This window comes from Xiphophorus hellerii, chromosome 21 (assembly GCF_003331165.1).
Source record: "Xiphophorus hellerii strain 12219 chromosome 21, Xiphophorus_hellerii-4.1, whole genome shotgun sequence".
NCBI classification, from domain to species: domain Eukaryota; kingdom Metazoa; phylum Chordata; class Actinopteri; order Cyprinodontiformes; family Poeciliidae; genus Xiphophorus; species Xiphophorus hellerii.
In genome coordinates, this window is record NC_045692.1 from 13,730,335 (window position 1) to 13,750,746 (window position 20,412).

A 20,412-nucleotide genomic window follows, 5' to 3' on the forward strand; every position below is an offset into this window, starting at 1 on the left:
GTCGAGAAACCATCTAGCCAAGAGGTAACTCATTACCCTTTCCCATGCTAGCTTAAATTTGTTCAATGTTTAAATGCTTGTGTGCCCTCATTAGACACCCACACAGACACACAACTTAACACGACTGTGTTGTTGACTCCGGTTTTATGGGGCTTTTGGCACGCCAGTGCAGGTAATTGCCCTTGTGGTCTCCAAGTCAGAGGTTTCCTCCTCCTCCTGCTTCCTCTTTTTTTTTCTCCTCACATACTTTTCTCACCTCAGCCTTTTCTGCCAAATCAGTTGGCTTTTAAACCTATTAGTTCAGCTCTCTGGTGAATTTCCTGTTTGGTTTTTAACCAGATAGTGTAGTCTATCAGACATGAAACGCACTGCTGCATCAGAAAGCAAAACATACATGATGAAGAAATCGAAACACTTTAAAAATTGTTAATCTGTGCATTACATTAAAGGTGTAACAAATCAGTAGATCCACTCTGCCACCTGCTGGCAACCAAACTCCACAGTCCATAAATGCTTTGGCTTTATACGTCATGTCTTACTGAAGGTGAAAACATTTCAACACAAAGTTCTTAAAAGCTTTCTGTGTTTTCCCCCAAATATTAAAATAAAATCTACACATTCAATGCCAAATTGGAGTCCTTTTTACATTTTTGGATTGGTATAATCACAAACTAATGTATTTTTAGTAGACCTGGGGTGGTCAACTCTAACTCGAGAGCCATTATTAACCTGAAACGTTTAGATGCATCCCTCCTCCATCGTACCTGAATCAAAATAATAGCTTGTTAGCATGCCTCTGCAGAGCTGAATTACAGGTTGATGAGGGAATTTAACCATTTTCTTCAGGCATGTTGGAGAGGAGATTCATCCAGAACTTACAGGATGATGGCTTTTGAGAACTTGAATTGGGCAAACTCTGTGATAGACCAACAATAAAAAAAATTCTGTAGTTGTGAAAAGGAAGAAATTCATACATTGTTTGAGCTCTACTCTGATGCCCCTAAATACAGCTGTGCAATCAAGAAATATGGACTTTTTGAAAGAAGAAAAGCATTTGCAGACAAGCAAAACAAGATGGATGGCGGAAGACAAATAGTCACATTAAACGTGAATACATGGGTACAGTAAGATACAGTTGTGGCAGAGTCATGCCGTGGGTATTCTTTGCATCAGCAGGGACAGTGAAGCTGGTAAGAGCTGATGCAAATATGAATGAAGCTAAAACGTACAACAATCCAGGAAGAAAACCTGATAAAACTAGGGGTGAGACTTTGACTCATTAATTTTTAAAGTTAACAACGTAAATTTTCACATGCTAAAAATTAACGCAATTACTTTCCTTTTTTTTTTTTTTTTTTACAAACATACAAAAAGTCCTGAGCCGGAACCTTTGCTGCGTGTAAATCTGCTATCTCCCAAATAGACAGCAAAGCTGATTTTCTCAGCCCACTGAGGGTTAATTTTTGCGTAAAAATAAGAAAAACAAAACAAAAAACAGACAGGATGCTGGAACAGACTATTGTTATAAGCAAGTTGTGTAAAAAGGAGTTAGCACATTACTGAAGCTATTCAAAACATGTTGCAACAAGCACAGATGTAGCCAATATAATGCTTAAGCAGTTATAATACAAGATTTGCAGAACGCTAGTGGGAGATCAACAACATTCAAGCATAATAGATTAAACTTATTAATACCTTTTCCAGTAGTTCGTAACACTCCTCTAGTTTCTGAGTGCGGTCTTTAAGTTCAGTGCTGACACGATTGTATTCTTTCAACCACTCCTCATAGGCGCCTTCCTCCAGGTCCACATAGGCAAAGCAGAGCGTCCTCAGACCTGAAGGAACAAAACAAGGAGAGGCTGATGAAAAATACACTAAGGGTAGATAAAACTGCTGATGTTTTCAGGTGAATTTGATAATACACTTGGTGTGTTTTTGTGCATTCAAAAGCACAAAAACACAAAAGGGAAACTAAGTTCAAATCTGATTTATGAGATGAGGGGGAAAATTTGGAGTGAATAATTGGTTCAAAAGCTGCATTCCTGAATTTGTGCAATCACTGAAATTTACAGCAGGGACATGTAATGCTCTTGTTTTCCAAAGGATTACTTTGACAACTGCTTGCAGAAAGGTACATCTTAAAAATATTGAAAGATTTCATCAGTAACCTTTCACTTCACCTTGTCCGTTTGCCATTAAAAAAGATTACAGATGGAACTCTTCCTGAAAGTCAGCTTAAAGTCTCTGAGATTGTTTTTACACCAGATTTAGAAGAAATCACATCTAATCCAGAAAAAACACTTGTGCCAATACCATTGTCATGACTCCATATTTAAAAGGGAGGTGAAATAAGCAATTGCTAAAATATTCTCAATTCTACAAATTGTGTTTTAAAATGTTGCAATACAGTAAAAGATTTCTTGAATTAGAGCTGATGCAAGAATGAAAAAAAGTGAAATTGTACAGATCTCTGGTAAATCATTACTAGAAAGGTTAAACAAGAATAGAGTCCTGTAGGAGCTCTGAGTTTAATATGTTAGCTGATAGTACTGCAGTTTATTTTCTCCATTGAATGAAAATATGAAGACATCTGCTGTTTTTTCAGAGGGTAAGTAATACCTTCAGTAGCAAACTGCTCCAGATGAGCGACGGTTAGATCTTTATACTGAGATGCTTCGGTTAGTCGTTCAAAGATGACATTATCCTGAAAAAACAAATTGAAATTTCAACGTAAATTCAAGCTTACTGACAGAATGACAACGACAATCTGATGAACTTACAGCTCCTTTGCAGTAAAGGCGCAGCTTCCCAGTGGGCGTCCTCACCACCACGGACATGCGTTTGCGATTACTGTGGAAGAGGTAGGTGTAGTTTTAATGGAAGGTCACAACACGATTATTTGGGTACAAGGACATTTCAGGGAGGATTACCTGGAGAACTCCAGTACGTTCAGAAGTTCATAGGTCATTTCCTTTCCTCTCTGAAACACAAAAAGCTTGTTAACTTATACCAAAAAAGGGGAGAAATAAAAAATACAGTTGCGTTTTAGATTTTTGGTGAAACTGTCCATACTTGTAAAATCATTTAGACATTTCAAAAGCTGAATAAACATTTTTTTTAAATAAATATCTAAAAAGTGTTCATTTTATTTACTTCATCCATCTATCAGTTCCTACTAGATTTCCTGTCCATCCTGAAAAAGCATTCCCACTGAATAATACTGACACTACCTTGGTTCACACTATGGATTAGCAATACAATGGGGCAAAAGGCTCCGGAAAATTTCCAGAAACTGCATGTGATTGAGGAACAGCATAAATATATTTTACTTTACTCACATGAGATTTGTTTTAGTCAAGATTTAGCTAAATAACATATATTACCAAGAATAAGTGAAATCCCTGCTAAGCAGTCATCTTTAGTATTTAAAATTTCAGGTCTGTTTCTGTTTAATCCCATAAAATTTGCAAGTAAAGTTTGCTAGCTTTGAAAATTAATCTAATTTTCTAACTCTAAATCGGATATCGTGTTGAAGGGTAATATTCGGTGTTGGTTTTCTGCCACAAACAACATTTTGCAAGTCGTCCAAAAAGTCTAGTTTTTCCCTCATCCAATGAGATTACCTTGCCATGTCCTGTACACAGAAAGTTATGAATTTCTAACCAAAATCCCAGCTCAGATTTAACACACAAGCTTACAGCATCGATGATGACCGAATGAGGGGTCCTGGCTGTGAAGACGAAGCCGAGTCCTTTGGCAGCTTTGACCAGCGCTCCTTCGTCCGGCGATGAGGCCTGGTAAATTATCTGGTCATCCTCCCTCTCCGGTACGACAGTGTGGCACACCGCCATCATGGTCAGGAACTCGCAGATCTGAGGTGATGTTGGCTAAAAACACGGAAAAGATTGGAAGCAATAAGAACATTCACTGCAACCTTTTAATTTAGATTGAATCTAAAACAAAAGAAAAACATTTAGGACACCTACATGATTCTTTTCAATGTTTTGAATGAGACTCGGGTCGTCAAACTCTGTGGAGTTATGGCTGTTGGACGGCAGGTTGCTGAGAGTCAAAAACATGTTTCGGTTATTAGACAGAAATGAATGGATTCATAGATTAAAAGGCATTGTTTAATGTTCTATTTAAAGCAAGCAGGCACACAGTTAATCATTACTAGAGGTGCAAAACAGGAGTCGGAAGCTTGAATGGAAGTAACTCACCTGAAGTCCTCCATTGAACGATCACAGTCAAGATCAGGGAAGTGGCTGCAGTAATGAACGATGTTGAATCGTGTAGGGAATCAGGTCAAAAACAGGTGATTAGTTGATTAGTTTCTTTGATTAAACATGCAAAAGTACAATCAGCTCAGCCTTAATTGGGTTAGTCTGCTACATAATGTAGCGACTGAAACAGCAGAAGTGTGTTTAGCAGCATTCTGAGCTCATATTCTCTTATCAGGATCCTCGTTTTACAAGTAAACTCGGGATGTAAAAGAGGTGTTTAAATAAAGGATGACTGACCCATATGTGATTCCTGCAATGGTACACTTCTTAAAGTGCATGATGTTACACGTGAGCGTTCCCGTCTTGTCAGAAAAGAGGTATTTCACCTGGAAGAGACAGAGATGGCTTAATGTATTGTGCCACTCTTAGTTCAGAAGCCAGTTGTTGAGGATGGGCAACTGACCTGGCCCAGTTCTTCATTGAGATTGGACGTTCGCGCCATGGCCGGCGTGTCCGTCTCCGAGTAGTACATCTCAACGTCCTGAGAAGATAATAATATAGCAGTAATATAACAGGAGACTGCAACCTGCTGCTCCGAAGAGGCTCTTTGGACTTTCCACAATGGCTCTTTAAAACTAGCTAAAAATGATACAGAATTAACTAATGTTTTTTGCAGCAATATTAACAAATGCAGGTTTTTAATAATTTTTTTTAAAAATTCTTGCAATACTAGCACTGAATTTCCACAAAGAATGTCACTCAAAGTACTAGTTATGTTTATTTCACTTAATTTTAAATCCTAAAAATATAAGTAAAATGCTGGTTTTTTAAAAAATGACAAGAGATTTCCTAAAGTATATACTTCTCTAAAGAGTTGTCTTTTTTCAAAAAGTCTTGGGACATTTGCAGCTCTAAAGTTTTATTTGGTTGTCCTGAAAGCAAAATGGCTTATGTACTTGACCCCTGGTGTAGCAAATAAAATCCCACTAAATTACATTGAAGATTTTGATTTTAGCAGAGTTAATCGATTATAAAATAAAATATGACTCATACCCAGTTGATGAAGAGGGCTTGTGTGAACTTCACCACCTCCAGGGTAACTAGCAGGCTGATGGGGATCAGGTTGTTGTAGAGGATGATGAACGTCAGCAGGTTGTATGCAAAGTTAAGAGAGATGTCACCTGGAGGGGAAAAAAATACCTTTAAAGCAAAGCATGTGCATTTCTGTGGTTTTTCATGCACTAGACCTAACAGTTTTCAAGGCGAATATGCGTGTGATCTCACCGGCCCGCGACAGATACCAGCAGGCCTCGTCTGTGTGTTCCCTATTCCAGATGGCGGCGCCCACCGAGCTGATCAGCGCCATGACCAGCAGGATGCCGAACAGAACCAGGATCTGCATGTTGGTCACCCGCTCCACGTTCGAGCGCTTCAGCGGCGCCTTGGTGGAGTTCTGAAAAGGTGAAGAAACCAGAGGAGTAATAGAGTAATTTCTGAGGCAGAAAAATCCAGCTAAACTTCTTTGTTTACTATATAAATTAGTCATGTCGAATTACTACTAAAGAGATTATAAAAAAATGTGTTAATTTTAGGTATAAGAGTAAATGAAAACTCCTTGTTAAAGTCTTTAATTATTGTATCAATTTCTGTTCAATATAGAAACAATACGTTTCTTGGCTTTTCAAAGCCCAGAGGTTTGAGGTACCTGCATTAGTTTAGAATCATGGCCAGTGTAGACGACGATTCCTACAACCCACTGTGTGTTCCTGAGCTGGGCTCCACGCAGCAGCACCTGGTCTGGACCCAGAGGAGCTGGACTGAGGTAAAGCAAATGGAGATTTCGTCCATGAGTGGAAATTTATAGCATTTAGGAATCAACATTGGCTTCTTATATGGCTCTGCTTTTCTTACGCCAGATGTCTGGATTCTCAGAATTTCAGTTCCCTTGAAGGATCCAAATTTCTAACTCTGAACAGCCATTGTTGCACAACTAGTTTCATGCACATTTTATTCATCTGTCTTTTAAAAATTTATTTAACCAGTTTTTTTTCTTTTTTTTAAAAAAAATACAAAAAAAATCATCCATAGCTTTTGGCAATACAACTTTTGCTAAATGTTGTGTATGTCTCACTTCTGGTTCACCAGGCGCAGTGTGCCGGTGAAGTCATACAGGTGTCTGTTGGGGCCTTCGCACTCCAAATGACCCGACAACGCCATCAAGTCATCCAGGGTCTGAAAACCGGCTGTCAGGGGAAGACCCTGAATGTAAAGAAAAATCAAAGAAGTGGAAGATTTATAAACACGCAAAACAGAACAAGAGTCCAAAGAAATTTGAGGAAAAGTTGACAATGTAAAGTTCCTGGAAAAATAAACATTTTCCACATTCCTTGGTCTGTTTTAAATGTGTACTTACAGAAGTAAATGCTAGTAGAAAATATTTTTACTATACAATCAAAACAGGAGTTCATATAAATTTTCATTTCAAAAATCCATACATTTTCCTGGACTGAAGCTATCAGTTGTCAGTCCTCATTGAACCGTAGATGGAAGAACAGATGGAAGGAAACACAGACCAGTGGATAGATAAATTAAGATTTATGGATGAGTGAATAAATGGATTGGATGGATGGGAAAAAGTTTGTAAATATTTTTCCCCCCATTATTCTTTTTCCAAACCATTCCAGATCTGGATTTTTTTTTTTTGTAATCAAACTTTTCCAGACTGTGGAAAACTGACTGTGGAACTCTATCAATGCATAGGGAAACAATGGTTTCTTAAGCAATTTATTCTAAAAATAAGGAGGCAGATTTTCCCATTTGAGAATATAAAGAGTCAGAAGAACATTTTTTCCAGTAGCTTTTTTCCTAAATCTAGAAAGCATTACATAAGCTATTTCAATATTTTAAACCTCCAGTTAAACCCATGCAGACCAAAACCCAAATAAATTCTGCTAAACACAGATTATTGTACCTGTCTGATCTTCAGGTTGGTTTCTCCGTCCAGGTTTGAGGTCTCAATGTAGCACATGGCTTGTGGCTCGCTGCAGAAATGGCAGCAAAGTTAAAATGACAAAATAATCACACTAGATAAGTTGTTCACAATTAATTTAATTGGTTTGTTTAAAATTCAGTTAAAGTCATGTGGAATTGTTTAAATCATCTAACACCACCTCAGTCAGCAAAAAGTTAATTAAAGCCCAATTAAGTAAAAAGGCATGCCAGTGCCACATTTAGGAAAACATTTTCTGACATTAATCAAAGAATTTTCTAAGACACACACACACATACACACACACAAAACGGAGTCTGACCTGGAGGACACTATAACCATGTCAGCTGGAAGATGTTGGCCATTGGTCACCTTCACTATGTCGCCTACTGCCACCTGGTGGCCAGAATGCAGAGGAGCGACAGAATGAGCAAGAGGAACAAGAGTTTGTGTGGGGGCATGGGTAGGTGAAAAGAGGGAAAAAAAGAGAAAGAAAGAGGGAGGTTAATCAGTGATTACAAAGAAAGCAGCCATCAGAGGGAAAAAACTTGTGATAAGATGACAGCGAGCACAGCAGTGCACCATGTTTTGGTCAGGTTGCAACAAATTCAGATTACAGAAACATAACAGCTTGAAAGAATGTGGTGATAAGAAAAGGTTCAGAAAGCAAAAGTTGTTACTTTTATTTAAATCAGTCATGCCAGTAACCATAATAAATCGTCATTCATTACAGGCAAGAAGATTTGAAAAAGAACAGAAAGCAATGTAATGTTTTAAAATTACAAAAGGAAAACTAATATTATTAACTTGTCTGACTTTAATATGTTCCAAAGAACATCAACAAAAAAAAAGAATGTAATCTCTTTTGAAAACAAGGGTGTGGAAAGTTAATACACAGTATCACTATGCACAAGAGAAACTACCCTGCTGTAGGCTGTTTACTCTTTTTAAAGAGGCACAAATGGAATGCAATGGATCTCGAAAATGTAACCACACCTGTTCTCACAGTCAGAGATTCAGAGAACTTTCGCACAAACTATGAAACTTTAGACAAAACTTTTTTCAGAAGCAAACTTTAATGAGACTGGATGACAGCTGGACCAAATTCCCTTACCTGTCCAGACACACTGAAGCTTAAATCCTGATAAAAATAAAAAAGCTTGTCACCCACACACTGTAACAAGGACCCAGATCTGACTTGATTCGACCTAATGGAGCGAGGCTGAGCACAGCTGGGCCCAGTTAATGAGGACATTCAATAAGGAGCAAAAATCTTAGGAAAACAAGTTCACACTGAATAGTGACAACAGAACATTTGGGAACTTGCTTCTAATAACTAAGCTCAACTGCATTGCTGCTCTTGATTCGGTACATTTCTCCTCCAACTCTGATTATACGTTTCATTATCTCGATGAGCTGGCTTTCATTTCAGTTATGCATTTACTTTCTGTTTTTGTACAACTCGAGGAAATGGAGCACTCTCCACATTTATTAGCTACAGAAAAGCCTAAAAACACTGAAGTGTTGCAAAAAACTGAACGCTTAAATTGAGTATATATATTCGTAGAGGGAAAGCTTATTCAGAAACAGGTTATTTTTTCTATAATTATTTTTTGCCACATTTATTATCAGATTTATGAACTGTTAATACTTAATGCTTCCCTTATTCCAAATAGAAAGCACATACTCTTTTCCTGAATCACATTAAAATGAAGGAGCATTGGACAAAAGGGGTATTTGATCATTCCTTATCTACAGACCTGGGTTAACTCAACCTCAGTAACATTTGGAAACTCCGAGTTTCAGTTTGTGATAATAGAATAAAAAAAAAATATTTCCTGGCATTTTGAATGAAAGAAACAAATCCTTCAGGGAGTTGTAACCAATGTGGAAAAATGTTGATTTTGTGTCTGATTGGATTGACTGGGTCATCAGTCCAAATAATGACCCATTTTGGGTTTTCTGTCAGGTTGCGCAAGAATTTCCTCCAAAAATGAAAAAGGTTCATACACTCTGAAAAAGGCCCATTGCATCACAGATTGTCTACATTACGTAAAAGTGTCCATAAGTTGCAAAAACATGATAAGATCATGTTGACTCACGACTAATTACAGACAATAAAGAAAAGGTGTGTTTTTAAAACAGATTTAAAAACAGGAAGCGAAGATGTCTGTCTTAGCATTTAAAGACAGTTTGTTCCAAAGTTTGGGTGCAGACATGCTCAATATTATTTCTTGTCTTTCCCATTTTGAAAAATACATATTTTGTACTGGAATTTACAGAAAGTTGTTTTTTTGGTTTTTTTTTAAAGAGGATGAATTTATTTTGGAACTGTCAACATTTTTCTTCTTAACTAACAGTTGTTGTATTCCCAAGAGGTTTAACTTTAGACACCTTGAGTTATTTTGCGATGAAGTGAATGAGAAATCACAAGCATGATAAATGAGATGGCAGCAGCCGTGTTTGCGATGATAGCGATACCTGCTTCCAGATGATCGTCTGCCAAGCTCCGTTCCGCAGCACTGAGAAACAAGGACAACACAGCCATCAGTCAGCCTATGTCAGCCTCTCATACAGTATTCATGGCCTCTAAACCTTTGTCTTTTTTTTGTCTTGGTCTGAGTGCCCTCTAATGCTATAATGACCGACAGACAAGGGCCATTCATCCAACCATGAAAGGAAAACAAAACCCAGACAGAAACAGACACGCACGCTCATGGAAAAAAAAAACAACTGCTCAATATACCTGTCGTCTTCTTCTTATTCACCGTGTTATCGGCTTTGTGTCTTTTCTGCAACAGGGTAAGAAGAAAATAGAATAAAAACATAAGTATTTATAATAAAGAATTAAAAACTTGCTCTAGGAGCAGTACTACAAGGCTTGACCAAGCCCTTGCTGAGCTACTCACATAATCCTCTATGATTTCTTTAATTCCCGCCACAGTGAGAATAAAGATGAGCGGCACCAGAGTGGTGTAGCGACCGGTCGGTGATACATCGGGGATTTGCTGATGAGAAAGAAAAAGAATCTATACTTACATATGTGCTGATGGGCAGCATAGAAGAACTATTACTATTATCTATGATGACGACAATAATGACAAGCAGAAGGGTTCTTTGGTAAGTAGATTGCCAAGTGCTTCTGAAGAATATCTATTAGCTTGTACATTAAAAACTCTAGGAAACATTTTTACTTTCAAGATGTTTGTAAAGATGATGTTAATGAGAATGTAATGGATCCATGGGCAAGCAATAAAATCTTGGTGAATATCTGAGTTTTTAATGCATATTAAATATGCATAAACAGGATAATGCAATTTTTGCTCTTACATTTACTTTATTTTGCCTTTTTTTCCAAAAAACATCTTAAAACACGATCTAATCATTTGCTTAGGATCATTTTAACCCTCGTTAATGATCAATATTGCACATACAAATACAACAAAAAATGGGCTTAAACAGACAGAGCTGAATGTTTCAGTAAAAGCATTCTGGGTTATAAAACGTCAGTATCAACAGATATTTAAATTTATATCTTGGCGTCCACATTCTGATGGAGCAGGACTTTGAACAAAGGTACATTTAGATCACTTGGACTGGAGACTAAGTCCAAGTCTACAACAGGTCCATGGAAAATATCATGTATAGACTTGGTAAAGTCTGCTGGACAGCAAGTTAAGGAGCAGGAGAGCTTTAATCAACATCTCCATAAGATCCATGAAGCTTAACTTTGTAAAACCTGGTACGCTCTCTATCCAGTGACATGGTGAGTCCAATTCTATTAGTCATAGAAGATACTGAACTTTTAAATGACGGTAATGGTTTGGAACCATCACAGTTAATGTTTCATTGTGAAATTGTAGACTTAACATTCGCCAACACCACAATGTGTCACATTGATAAACATTTTCAGTTTTGAACAGCATAAGTCAGCAAAGTGTGTTAATTAAGTGCATTAATAACTAACTGTTAGCTTTCACTACTTAGAGAATTTATTTTCATTTTAATGCTGATGTCAACTCAAAGTAGTGAAATCTCTGCTATAGGGTAATAGAGGAAGTATTACAAAATCTGTTAAATTTACAGAATCTCAGAACAAAATTTATTTTGTTGTACTTTTTACAGTTTTAAAAGAAAAATACTAAATTGGACTTTGCAGGTCAGGGATTTTTTTTAAAAAAAATAAAAAAAGATAAATCAGAAATTTTCCACAAGATCTCTGATTGGTCCATTTCGAGTATAAACTAAAAGACAAAGAATCAGGCCCAGCCCTGATCAGAACCAGCTATAGTGTTTACCTGCATAAGTGCGATGAACAGGAAGAAGGCGTTGGCTGCCCGTCTGATCTGCTCATAGAGGAACCGGGGCAGAAATGTGAGAATCCCATATTTGGTGGTACTGCATGAGGAAAATGGAAACAGATAATGTGTTCAGATAAACAAGAGAAAAGGTCATGTAATGCATTAGCAACTAAAACTCAATAAATAATAGATTAATAAATATCAATAATGATATCTTAACCTAAAATTCTCTGGGGCATCGCTTACTTTAGAGGATGAACAAAACAAAACTCCATTTGGACTATAAACTCCCAATTGTGCTCAGATAGGGAAAACCTGAGCCACTAAAGGCTGCACACACATCGCATTTATAAATAGATCAAGATATTTAGTCCAATGCACTAAATTGAGACCGAGAATGTCAGAAAATAGGTGCAAGAAACCTTGGCAGTCCCAATTTATCCATCAGCTGTATTGATCAGACAGCTGTATTGATTAGCCTTGATATAACCATTAGCTACAGTAAGTGCTTTTATAGAAGTTAAAAATAAAGTCAACCTTCGAGTTAAGACCTTGTTTTCTGTTTTTTTTTTTGTTTCCCTCTTTCGCCTAAGTGAAGAGAAAAAAAAAACTTCTGCAATAAGCATCCTTTAATGGATTGTGCATGTTTGTGTGTGTGAGTGCTGCGAGTGTGCATGCATCAAATGGCACAGCACAGTTCAGGATCGCCAAGGAGATGAACCCGTAACCCAGACCGCTGCCCCATCTAGATCTGCCTCATCCTTACAGACACAAAATACGAGGAGCAGGATGTTACATGGAAAAAAAACATGGGAGCAACAGCTGTTGACCAGTCACACTGACACACAGGATCCTGACCCGGAGGCGAGGGATACATCCGAGCTGGCGATACTACACGCCTCAATCTAATCAAAGACAAGAGATACGGCACTCCAGCAACAGAAACACGTGCATTCCCACTGAATCAAAAAAGGACAAAAATGGAGAAAAGGCACCTGCATGTGTTACTTTTTGTAGTGTACATTGCAAGAAGTGTGAGCAGCTGTTGGCAGCAGGGGTGATGCTGTCCTGCAGCTGTGCAGCTTAGGACTGTTTTTATAGAAAACAGCATTCAAAGAACAGTGCAGTCAAAAAGTATTTGCCCCCTTCCTTTGGCTCAGATTTTTAAAAAAAATTAAAAATTTAGATCATTGATCAAAATTGTAATACTAGACAAAAATAGCCAGGAGTTAATACCGAATAAGTTTCTTAAGATAAATGCTAGAGCTGCAGAACCATGAAATCACTAAACTGAAGCTGTCTTACAACAACAATCTGGAAAAAATCATCATGTCCCAATTTAAAGAACTTTAACAACAGATGGGAAGTAAAGGCATTTACATCAGTCAGTCTGGTAAAGATTACAAAGCCATTTCTACAGCTTTGGGACTCCAGAGGATCATTATTATCGACGGCTGGAGAAAACATGCAACGATTGTGAACTTTCCAGGAGTGGTGGGCAAACCAAAACTAATCTAAGAGGGCCTCAGCAACTTATCCAGGAGCTGATAAACTCCAGAACATTATCTATGTCATTTATCATTTTCTCACTGACCCAGTTAAGGTCAGTGAGAAAATGACTAGGGAAAAAGGTCAAATATTTACCAATAAACATGTTGAAGGCCCAAGGCTTTGGAAAATATTCTGTGGACATAAGCAACAAAAGTGGAATTTCTTTGACTAAGCTAAGACAGTATTAAAAATATAAACATCTACAGTCAGAAATTGTGGTGGGAGTGTTATGGGTGTTGCTTCTGGTTCTTGCTGTAGTCGAGGCAAGTCGTAGGGCTAAATTTGTTGCTTGCATAACCTTTCTCATATCAAGTAAAAATATTTGAAAACTGCTCATTTGTTTTTGCTCAAGTTATGTCCGATATTTAAACTGTTTGATCTGAAACCTTCAAGGGTGACATAAAAAAGGCAAGACCAGAAGACATCTTCAAAAGGGAAAGCAAGTTTTTCGGCACTTCTTTATTCTAAAATGATCATGCTGTGTACTGAAGAGTGAAGCCTGGAAATGGAGAGGAGGACAGTGGAGTGAACAGATAAGAGCTGCAAAGCTTTAATCTCAGAAAGAAAAATCAATAATGCTGTTGGACTTTTAAAACACAAACTAAAGAGTTACAGGAATACAAGGACATGAAAGGCTTTTTGCCTCTGGAGCAAGAGTACTCCCGTCCGTCCAAGCTGCACGGAGGAAAGGCGGAGCGCCCAAGCGCATCCAATCAGATGGCCGAATGGCACCCACATTAATCTTATTAGGTGAAATGCTTCTTTTTTTTTTAAGTGAAATTCAATCTAGCAGAAACACTCATTCTAAAACTTCGCAGCACAAGCAGAAAACAACCCTTTTCTGACACGCAACAGGAGAGTTGATCTACCAGCAGACAAACAACAAAACTACAGGAAAAGACACGAGGGAAAACGACACTAAAACAAAACAACGTATTTCCCTAAAGATGTGAGCCAAACAGAAACCTGTGGGAATACATGCGAGAGAAAAGGTGCAAAGATCTGCATCGGAGTTTACTTTTGTCGCACCAAAGCTGTGATAAACTCAGAAGGTCACGTCTAAATGAATCACACCTAAAGCCTTTGACATGGAGGAGGCACAGGAGACAGGTTTTATCCTCAGTGACATCAGTCATGCAAAAATAATTAATCACAGTTTCCCCTCAGCAGAAACGCACCCATCCTGAGGAGCTTTGTGTAAATTTATGTGAAACGTGTAATTAGGGTTTAATTTACCAAGCAGCATTAAATATTAATGCGGACATATTGATTGGGCAACACTGTGTCATGTCATCTTGTTCAGCCAAGCTCTTTTTCCACCACTCAAACATGTTAGCCTCACCCTTTTAGGAAGACGGCAAATAATCACCAACAGGAGAGAGAGATTTTCAGGTGAAAATTTGTAAGAATTTGTAGAAACTCAGGGAATAATCATTATTTAAGTAACAGGAATACATTTTAAGAGACGCAAAACAACCATATATCCAAGGTTCAAAGTCTACTTGACACACAGGTGAAACACGGTGGCTGTCCTTCAACTCCACTTGCTGTGGATTTAAAACCTGCTAAGCAAAGATCAGCTCTGATGGACCATCTTTTAGCCAAACAAAACACCAAAAGGTTAAAGAATTAACACATACACTATAAAAATGAATTCTGGATTGTATTAGATATTAGATATTAAACTGACTTGCATACAAATTATTCAATATATTAATTCTAACAAAATTATGAACTCTATTTTAATAACACATCCTGAAAATGGTTGTCCAAACTGCCATTAGCTTTTCTCTTTTCTAAGTAGTTTCTCTTGTAAGGCTGATATACTTACATAGAACGCACTGCAAATGAAAATCTCAACTTGGTAGGAGCTAAGAACTTTCAAAAGACTTTTATTGATAAAGTTTCTGTGTTGGAGCAAGAAATTATGTTTCCAACCCGCTGCTAGCTTAACAAAGGCACTAATGCTAAATTCAATGAGGAAATATTTAAATAATAGCACCTGATTCAGTTATGCACAAGCCAAAAAATTAAGTCCTCTGCTCTGCGTATGATCTTTGAGGAGAGTTTATTGCATTTACAACATTCATGTTGGAGTCTATCATGGTTTGTGGATCATTTAGAGTCATTATCTGTCTCAAACACAAGGTTTAATACCCCTTGCAGCTGGGATTCAACCACTGATCTCTGATGAGTTCCTCAGAAAAAATGACGTTTTTACGACTAGATGAAATTACTTCCGAGTCCATATCCTTGGAATGCTGCTCATCCATACTGCTCACTAAAGCAAACAAATAACGTTGAAGCTCTTTGTGTGGATCAAACTTGTCCTTTAAGACATCAACAGCCGGAATATTTACTCTGCAGAAACAATATTTTGTGTTTAAAGTGTGCTTTTTGAAAAGGTCAATATTTCTGTGAAATCCTGGTTTGAATATTTATCATTTCTTCCGCTTGCTACAAAAAATAAAAATAAAAAACAGATTCATCTTTGAGCGGTTCCTTTTATAACTTGTAAGAATTGAACCAATTTAGTCGAATAAGTACATTTTGTAAGTTTGTGTACAGCTGGTAGACTTATTCATGAGCAACTTAATAGGAAGAAGGGCAAACAAAGACGGGAAAGACATGAAACAAATAGCTCAGCATCAGCTTAAACTCAGACTATAACGTTTATGCCCCAGCTTGACCTCTGAGCATGTGGCATCCTTGTCAGCAAAATGCATTTTAATTTGTACACCACCTTGAACATAGAATCCCCAAAGGAAAACATGATGATGGCAGGATCATACAATGGGAATGCTTTTCCTTAGGAAGAAAACTGGTTTGAGCTAAAGTTCAGACTTGCATCCAATTAAGAATCTGTGGCAACCTTGAAAATCGATGTTCACATATGCACTTATCCTCATTTGACTGAACTTGAGCAATGTTGCAAAGTGGAAATTTCTGATGCCAGATGTGCAAAAGTTGTAGAGGTATATCCAAAAAACATGCAGCTTTATCTGCAGTGAAAGGTGGATTTAAGTACTATTGACCCAGTCCATCTGCAGGCAAAATCATCCCCCACTTTTCAGATTTTTATGTCCAAGAGACATTTAGTTTCACTTCTAATTAAGAATTGTGTCCTACTTCGCTAGTGTTTTAAGTTAAATCTCTAAAAGTATAAAAGTAATCAATTTTGATTTAGCTGGTAGACTTGTGAGATTTCAACCCTAATAAAATTGTCAGATTAGTTTTACTGATTAAATTCAAACCATGTTTTGTTTCCAGTGCGGTAATAATGCGGTTTTGTGCTACAAATCATGATTTTTGAAGCCTTTAAAGAACTTCCTAACTTAAATAACATTGATAAATAATACACGTCAGAGCAGAAATCAAGCATCAAAGCGGCTGAGTTTTAAGCCTACCTCACGTGGTTGTCGCAGAACTTGGTGCTTTGGGTCCGGTTGAGGATCACAGTCCGCGCAGTCGCGTCTACGGGGTCCGCCTGGGAAGTGGTCCCGGACATCTCGTCATCCGCCTTGCGGTACCCGGCGGACGAGCCAGAGGGTCCTGCGCCGTTGGATTGATGGGAGAGAGGTGAGGCTGAGTGAGTCCGAGTGGGAGATGGAGAGACAGAGACAGGGGGAGGATGGGAGAGACACACACACACACATATAGACGTGGAGACGTGGTTTTTACAGATCAACAGCGACCAATTACAACCAGAGGATGGCTACTGTATGCTGAGATCTGCTGAAGCGGTTCGGGTCGATTCGGTGACGTTTCCCTTCTCTGTGTAATTGTCTTTCATGCGCGCGCGCGCGTTTCCCAACGCCCACGGGGACCCCCCGCGTGTAATAATGGATATGCTGAGTGATGCACAAAGGCGAACAAACACTGCGGGTTAGTCTGCTTTTTATCAGCTGCTCATGTGGACACTGAGCGCACACGTAGACAGAGAAAATCCAGAAAAGTGACAGAGGAGGAAGAGGGGGATCCCACCCGCTCCGTCTTCTTCTTCCTCTCCTCTCCGCCCGCCTGGCTTTGTCATCTCGAGGCGTCGTGATCTCCGCTCATTCACCCCCGCATGCGCTTCAGCTTCGTGGATTTTATTCCCATAAAACACGGGAGCCAGTGCGTTTCTGCGAAGACGCAGGCAACAGCAGCAACTGGATCTGGAAGCTACAGTTCACTCAGCTGCTGGAACAACGGCGAGCGTGCACTGGCGAGGGCAGCCGTTTCAGCGTTACCCGCCTCCCCGCGCTCCTCTTTCGGCTCGGCTGAGCCTGAAGCTGCCGGTGAGATATAGTAAAGTGTGCGCCTCCACGCTGAGACGCTATACGGGCTTTATCTGGTGCGTTTGAGGCGAGCTCCTCCCTCCAACATGACGGCCCCGGCTGCTCACAAACGAAGCGGGGAAGCCATATGGAGCTCCTTCAGAGCTGCGGGACTCGGCTTTTAAAGGGCCAGAAGGCTCGCATCGCCTTAAGGTTCTGTGGTTGGGCACAGATGGGATCAAATGACATGCGGCAGTCAGAAACCATCCATCAGAGATCACTTCATGTCGCTTTCTCTTTACTTTGATGCCACTGCAACTTCCTGCAGGACACCATTCCTCAAACTGTTCCCATCTTTAAAATAGAGCCAATTCATGATCATGGGATCAGATTATCCTGTTGTTTGTTATAGGATAGTCTGTGAGTGAAACCGTCAACAGGCTAATTGCATGAATAATTCAAAAAAGAATAAGCCCTGGCAGGGTTCTGCTTATTGAATTTCCAAAGTCCTGAAATGCCATTTCTGCACCGCTGTAGTGCAACAGGAGATGCATTAGTCTGTCCCATCGTCGATAACCAAAACTGGATTAAGTCTTTCGATTTCACTCAAGCAGGATATTCTGGGCATGAAGAGAAATGGTAAAAAAAAAAAAAAAAAAAAAGTGCACAGATGTAAAGTAAAGTCAAGTGTATACTATAGATTAATCAGCTGACTGTGATAGTATGTTTTGCAAAGGAAATCATACACCTAGGACTTTTTCATATTTTATAGAACACCATCCAGAAACCTGAAACTTAATGTGTTTTATTGGGATTTTATGTGATTGGGCAACAAAAATAGTGCATGAATGTGAAGTGGAAGGAAGGATTTCTGCACTTCACTTTACTGGCCAGTGTGGGGAAAAGCCAAGGGCTGTAAAAGTTTGCTGTAAGTCATAAGAGGACACAACAAACATGTGGAAGAAGCTGCTCTAGTCAAATAATAAAATCTAGGTAAGGTGGAAATGTTGGGAGAAGCATCCTTTAATGCTTCTCCCAAAACCTGAAAACTGATTATTACAGTGCAAACTTTGCATTTGCTTGTCACTTTAAATCTCAATAAAATACATTGCAGTATGTGTTCGCAAAACGACAAAATGTGACAAAGTTCTAGCGGTATTAATATTAATTGCACAACAAGCTAATTGTTTGGACTATTCTAAATAATATGATTATTTTGAATGGACAAAATACATCATCTTGACATTTTTAGAATTAAAACACTTCTACCTACAGCCTTACAACGCCCTCCGCTGCCAGAAAGGGTTTCTAAAAGGACTTGGCGAGCCCGACATTCCGCCTTTTTGCTACAGTTCAATGAGCGTTGAATAATTTTGTAACTCCCCTTCCATCCTCCTCGCTCTGCAGGGCGGCATTGTAGAATAGGGTCCTTGTCCAGCCTTAATGTGGAATATTATCTTTGCTGTCCAGAAATTGAGCTGTTAGTGTGTCATGACAGTCATGAGACTGTCACACAGCAGCAGTCTTAAATCAGAAGCCTCTTCTGATAAGTTGCAAAACTAATTATTACCACGCGTCTCCATACATAACAACTCTTCGAAGATACTTACATAATATGAGGTATAACAACATTTAATTTCTCCTTGAGAAAATAAGGTATTTTTGAAACGAATGGAAGACAAACGGGCCTCTGTGTCACATCAAGTTTATACCCCAGTGAAAACAGGAAGCAATGGATTATTAAATAAAAATTATAATACATTTTAACCACCTTTTAAAAGTAGATAAACACATCTTTACCAGGTGTGCCAATAACTATAGAGGGTGTTGTACATGCAGCATTTATTCTTTGCCATCACACAGAGATCCAGTATGAGGCAAAGAGCAAGGGTCAAAGTCTGTTGAAGTAAATTGATAATTGACAGCCTCTCTGCCTTTTTCTATATCTTTGCACATGACCTAATGAGAGATATACAAACTGAGATGTGAGTCACAATCATACCTCAGCACACTGTGCTGTAAACAACTCTTGGAGCAGCTGGCATAGCAGCAGACAATTCAGCTGATTACAGTAAACATGAGGTTAAAAGTATAGGAAAAGGCCATCGTATTGATGTGATCAAGTTACAGCATTGTCTTTCAAGAATCCTTTGGAAATTGTAAATACACTATCCTTCATTTTCTAACCCTGATGGACTCCACCTTACCAGAAACGATCAATAATGGCTCTCTCTGCGCCACGCTTATAATTCATCTCTGTGGAGATCAATGCTCCCACTACTCATCGCGGATGGCCGCAGATGCCTCTGTAGCTGCACTGATGCACCGCCGATGAGTCAGCAGCAAACTCCAACAAAGCACAGCCCAGGTCAATTACACGCGAAGCGCCTGAGGCAGCCAAATTAGGAACCTCAGGTCTGATAACCTGCAGTCGGAGCAGGAAAGACTAGCCTGATCCCCACTCAACACTGATCTCATACCCAGCCAGAAAGATCCTTCCAGCTACCCATTTGGTTCCGCAGTCTTAAACTAAACTAAATTACTTGAAAACAAGCTTGTTTGACAAATCAATAAAGAAATTCTGAGTACTATATACTTTCTAATGTCTGTCTCACACAAATGGCATTTCAAATTGAGGCAAAAAGGGGGCAATGTAATCCAGAAATGCAGACGAATAACTTAAGCGTAGAAAAAAAAAGAATTCAAATTTTTACAAACTCTAGAGTTCCCAATTGTCCTTTGGCCTGGGTTGTTGCCAAAATTTCACCGTTAAAAAGCAGCCTGGGTCGCTGAATAATACATGCACGGAGGCTGCATAATTCATCTACATTTTCCAGTATGGCAGAGCATATTGAATCCAGGGCACTACCTTCGTGATGCTGCACTTGTGCTATCACTCCCAACAGCCACAACCAAACGGTCTCCCATCTGAGTTGTATTTTAAATGGCAAAAAAAAAAGCCACTTCACAGACAGTTAAACACTTAATCCAATGATGCAGTCCAGAGAAGAAATGAGCCGGAAGACATTAGCTGCTAATCATAACGACAGATATGGCAGGGCTGCTGATGCTATCCCCAGATGTTCAAG

The 20,412-nt window shown here is 38.8% G+C and overlaps 1 protein-coding gene across 8 annotated transcripts in view; it reads right to left on the reverse strand.

Annotated features, from left to right (window-relative positions):
- atp8a2 (ATPase phospholipid transporting 8A2) overlaps positions 1-20,412 on the reverse strand; it is a 63,095-nt gene that overhangs the window by 35,705 nt on the left and 6,978 nt on the right. For 3 of the 8 annotated variants that reach the window (XM_032552241.1, XM_032552238.1, XM_032552245.1), the window contains 20 exons: positions 16,472-16,649; positions 11,511-11,610; positions 10,122-10,220; positions 9,959-10,004; positions 9,694-9,734; positions 7,535-7,608; positions 7,195-7,264; positions 6,355-6,482; positions 5,929-6,040; positions 5,508-5,676; positions 5,277-5,404; positions 4,687-4,764; positions 4,521-4,609; positions 4,221-4,265; positions 3,987-4,062; positions 3,699-3,887; positions 2,931-2,980; positions 2,781-2,850; positions 2,620-2,704; positions 1,696-1,835 (listed from right to left, as the gene is read on the reverse strand). In XM_032552241.1, the coding sequence (XP_032408132.1) occupies positions 1,696-1,835; positions 2,620-2,704; positions 2,781-2,850; positions 2,931-2,980; positions 3,699-3,887; positions 3,987-4,062; positions 4,221-4,265; positions 4,521-4,609; positions 4,687-4,764; positions 5,277-5,404; positions 5,508-5,676; positions 5,929-6,040; positions 6,355-6,482; positions 7,195-7,264; positions 7,535-7,608; positions 9,694-9,734; positions 9,959-10,004; positions 10,122-10,220; positions 11,511-11,610; positions 16,472-16,649 (1,967 nt within the window). Of the gene's footprint in view, positions 1-1,695; positions 1,836-2,619; positions 2,705-2,780; positions 2,851-2,930; positions 2,981-3,698; positions 3,888-3,986; positions 4,063-4,220; positions 4,266-4,520; positions 4,610-4,686; positions 4,765-5,276; positions 5,405-5,507; positions 5,677-5,928; positions 6,041-6,354; positions 6,483-7,194; positions 7,265-7,534; positions 7,609-9,693; positions 9,735-9,958; positions 10,005-10,121; positions 10,221-11,510; positions 11,611-16,471; positions 16,650-17,048; positions 20,256-20,412 lie in introns of those variants that run through there. The other 5 variants (XM_032552239.1, XM_032552243.1, XM_032552244.1 and 2 more) reach the window with 3 other exon arrangements.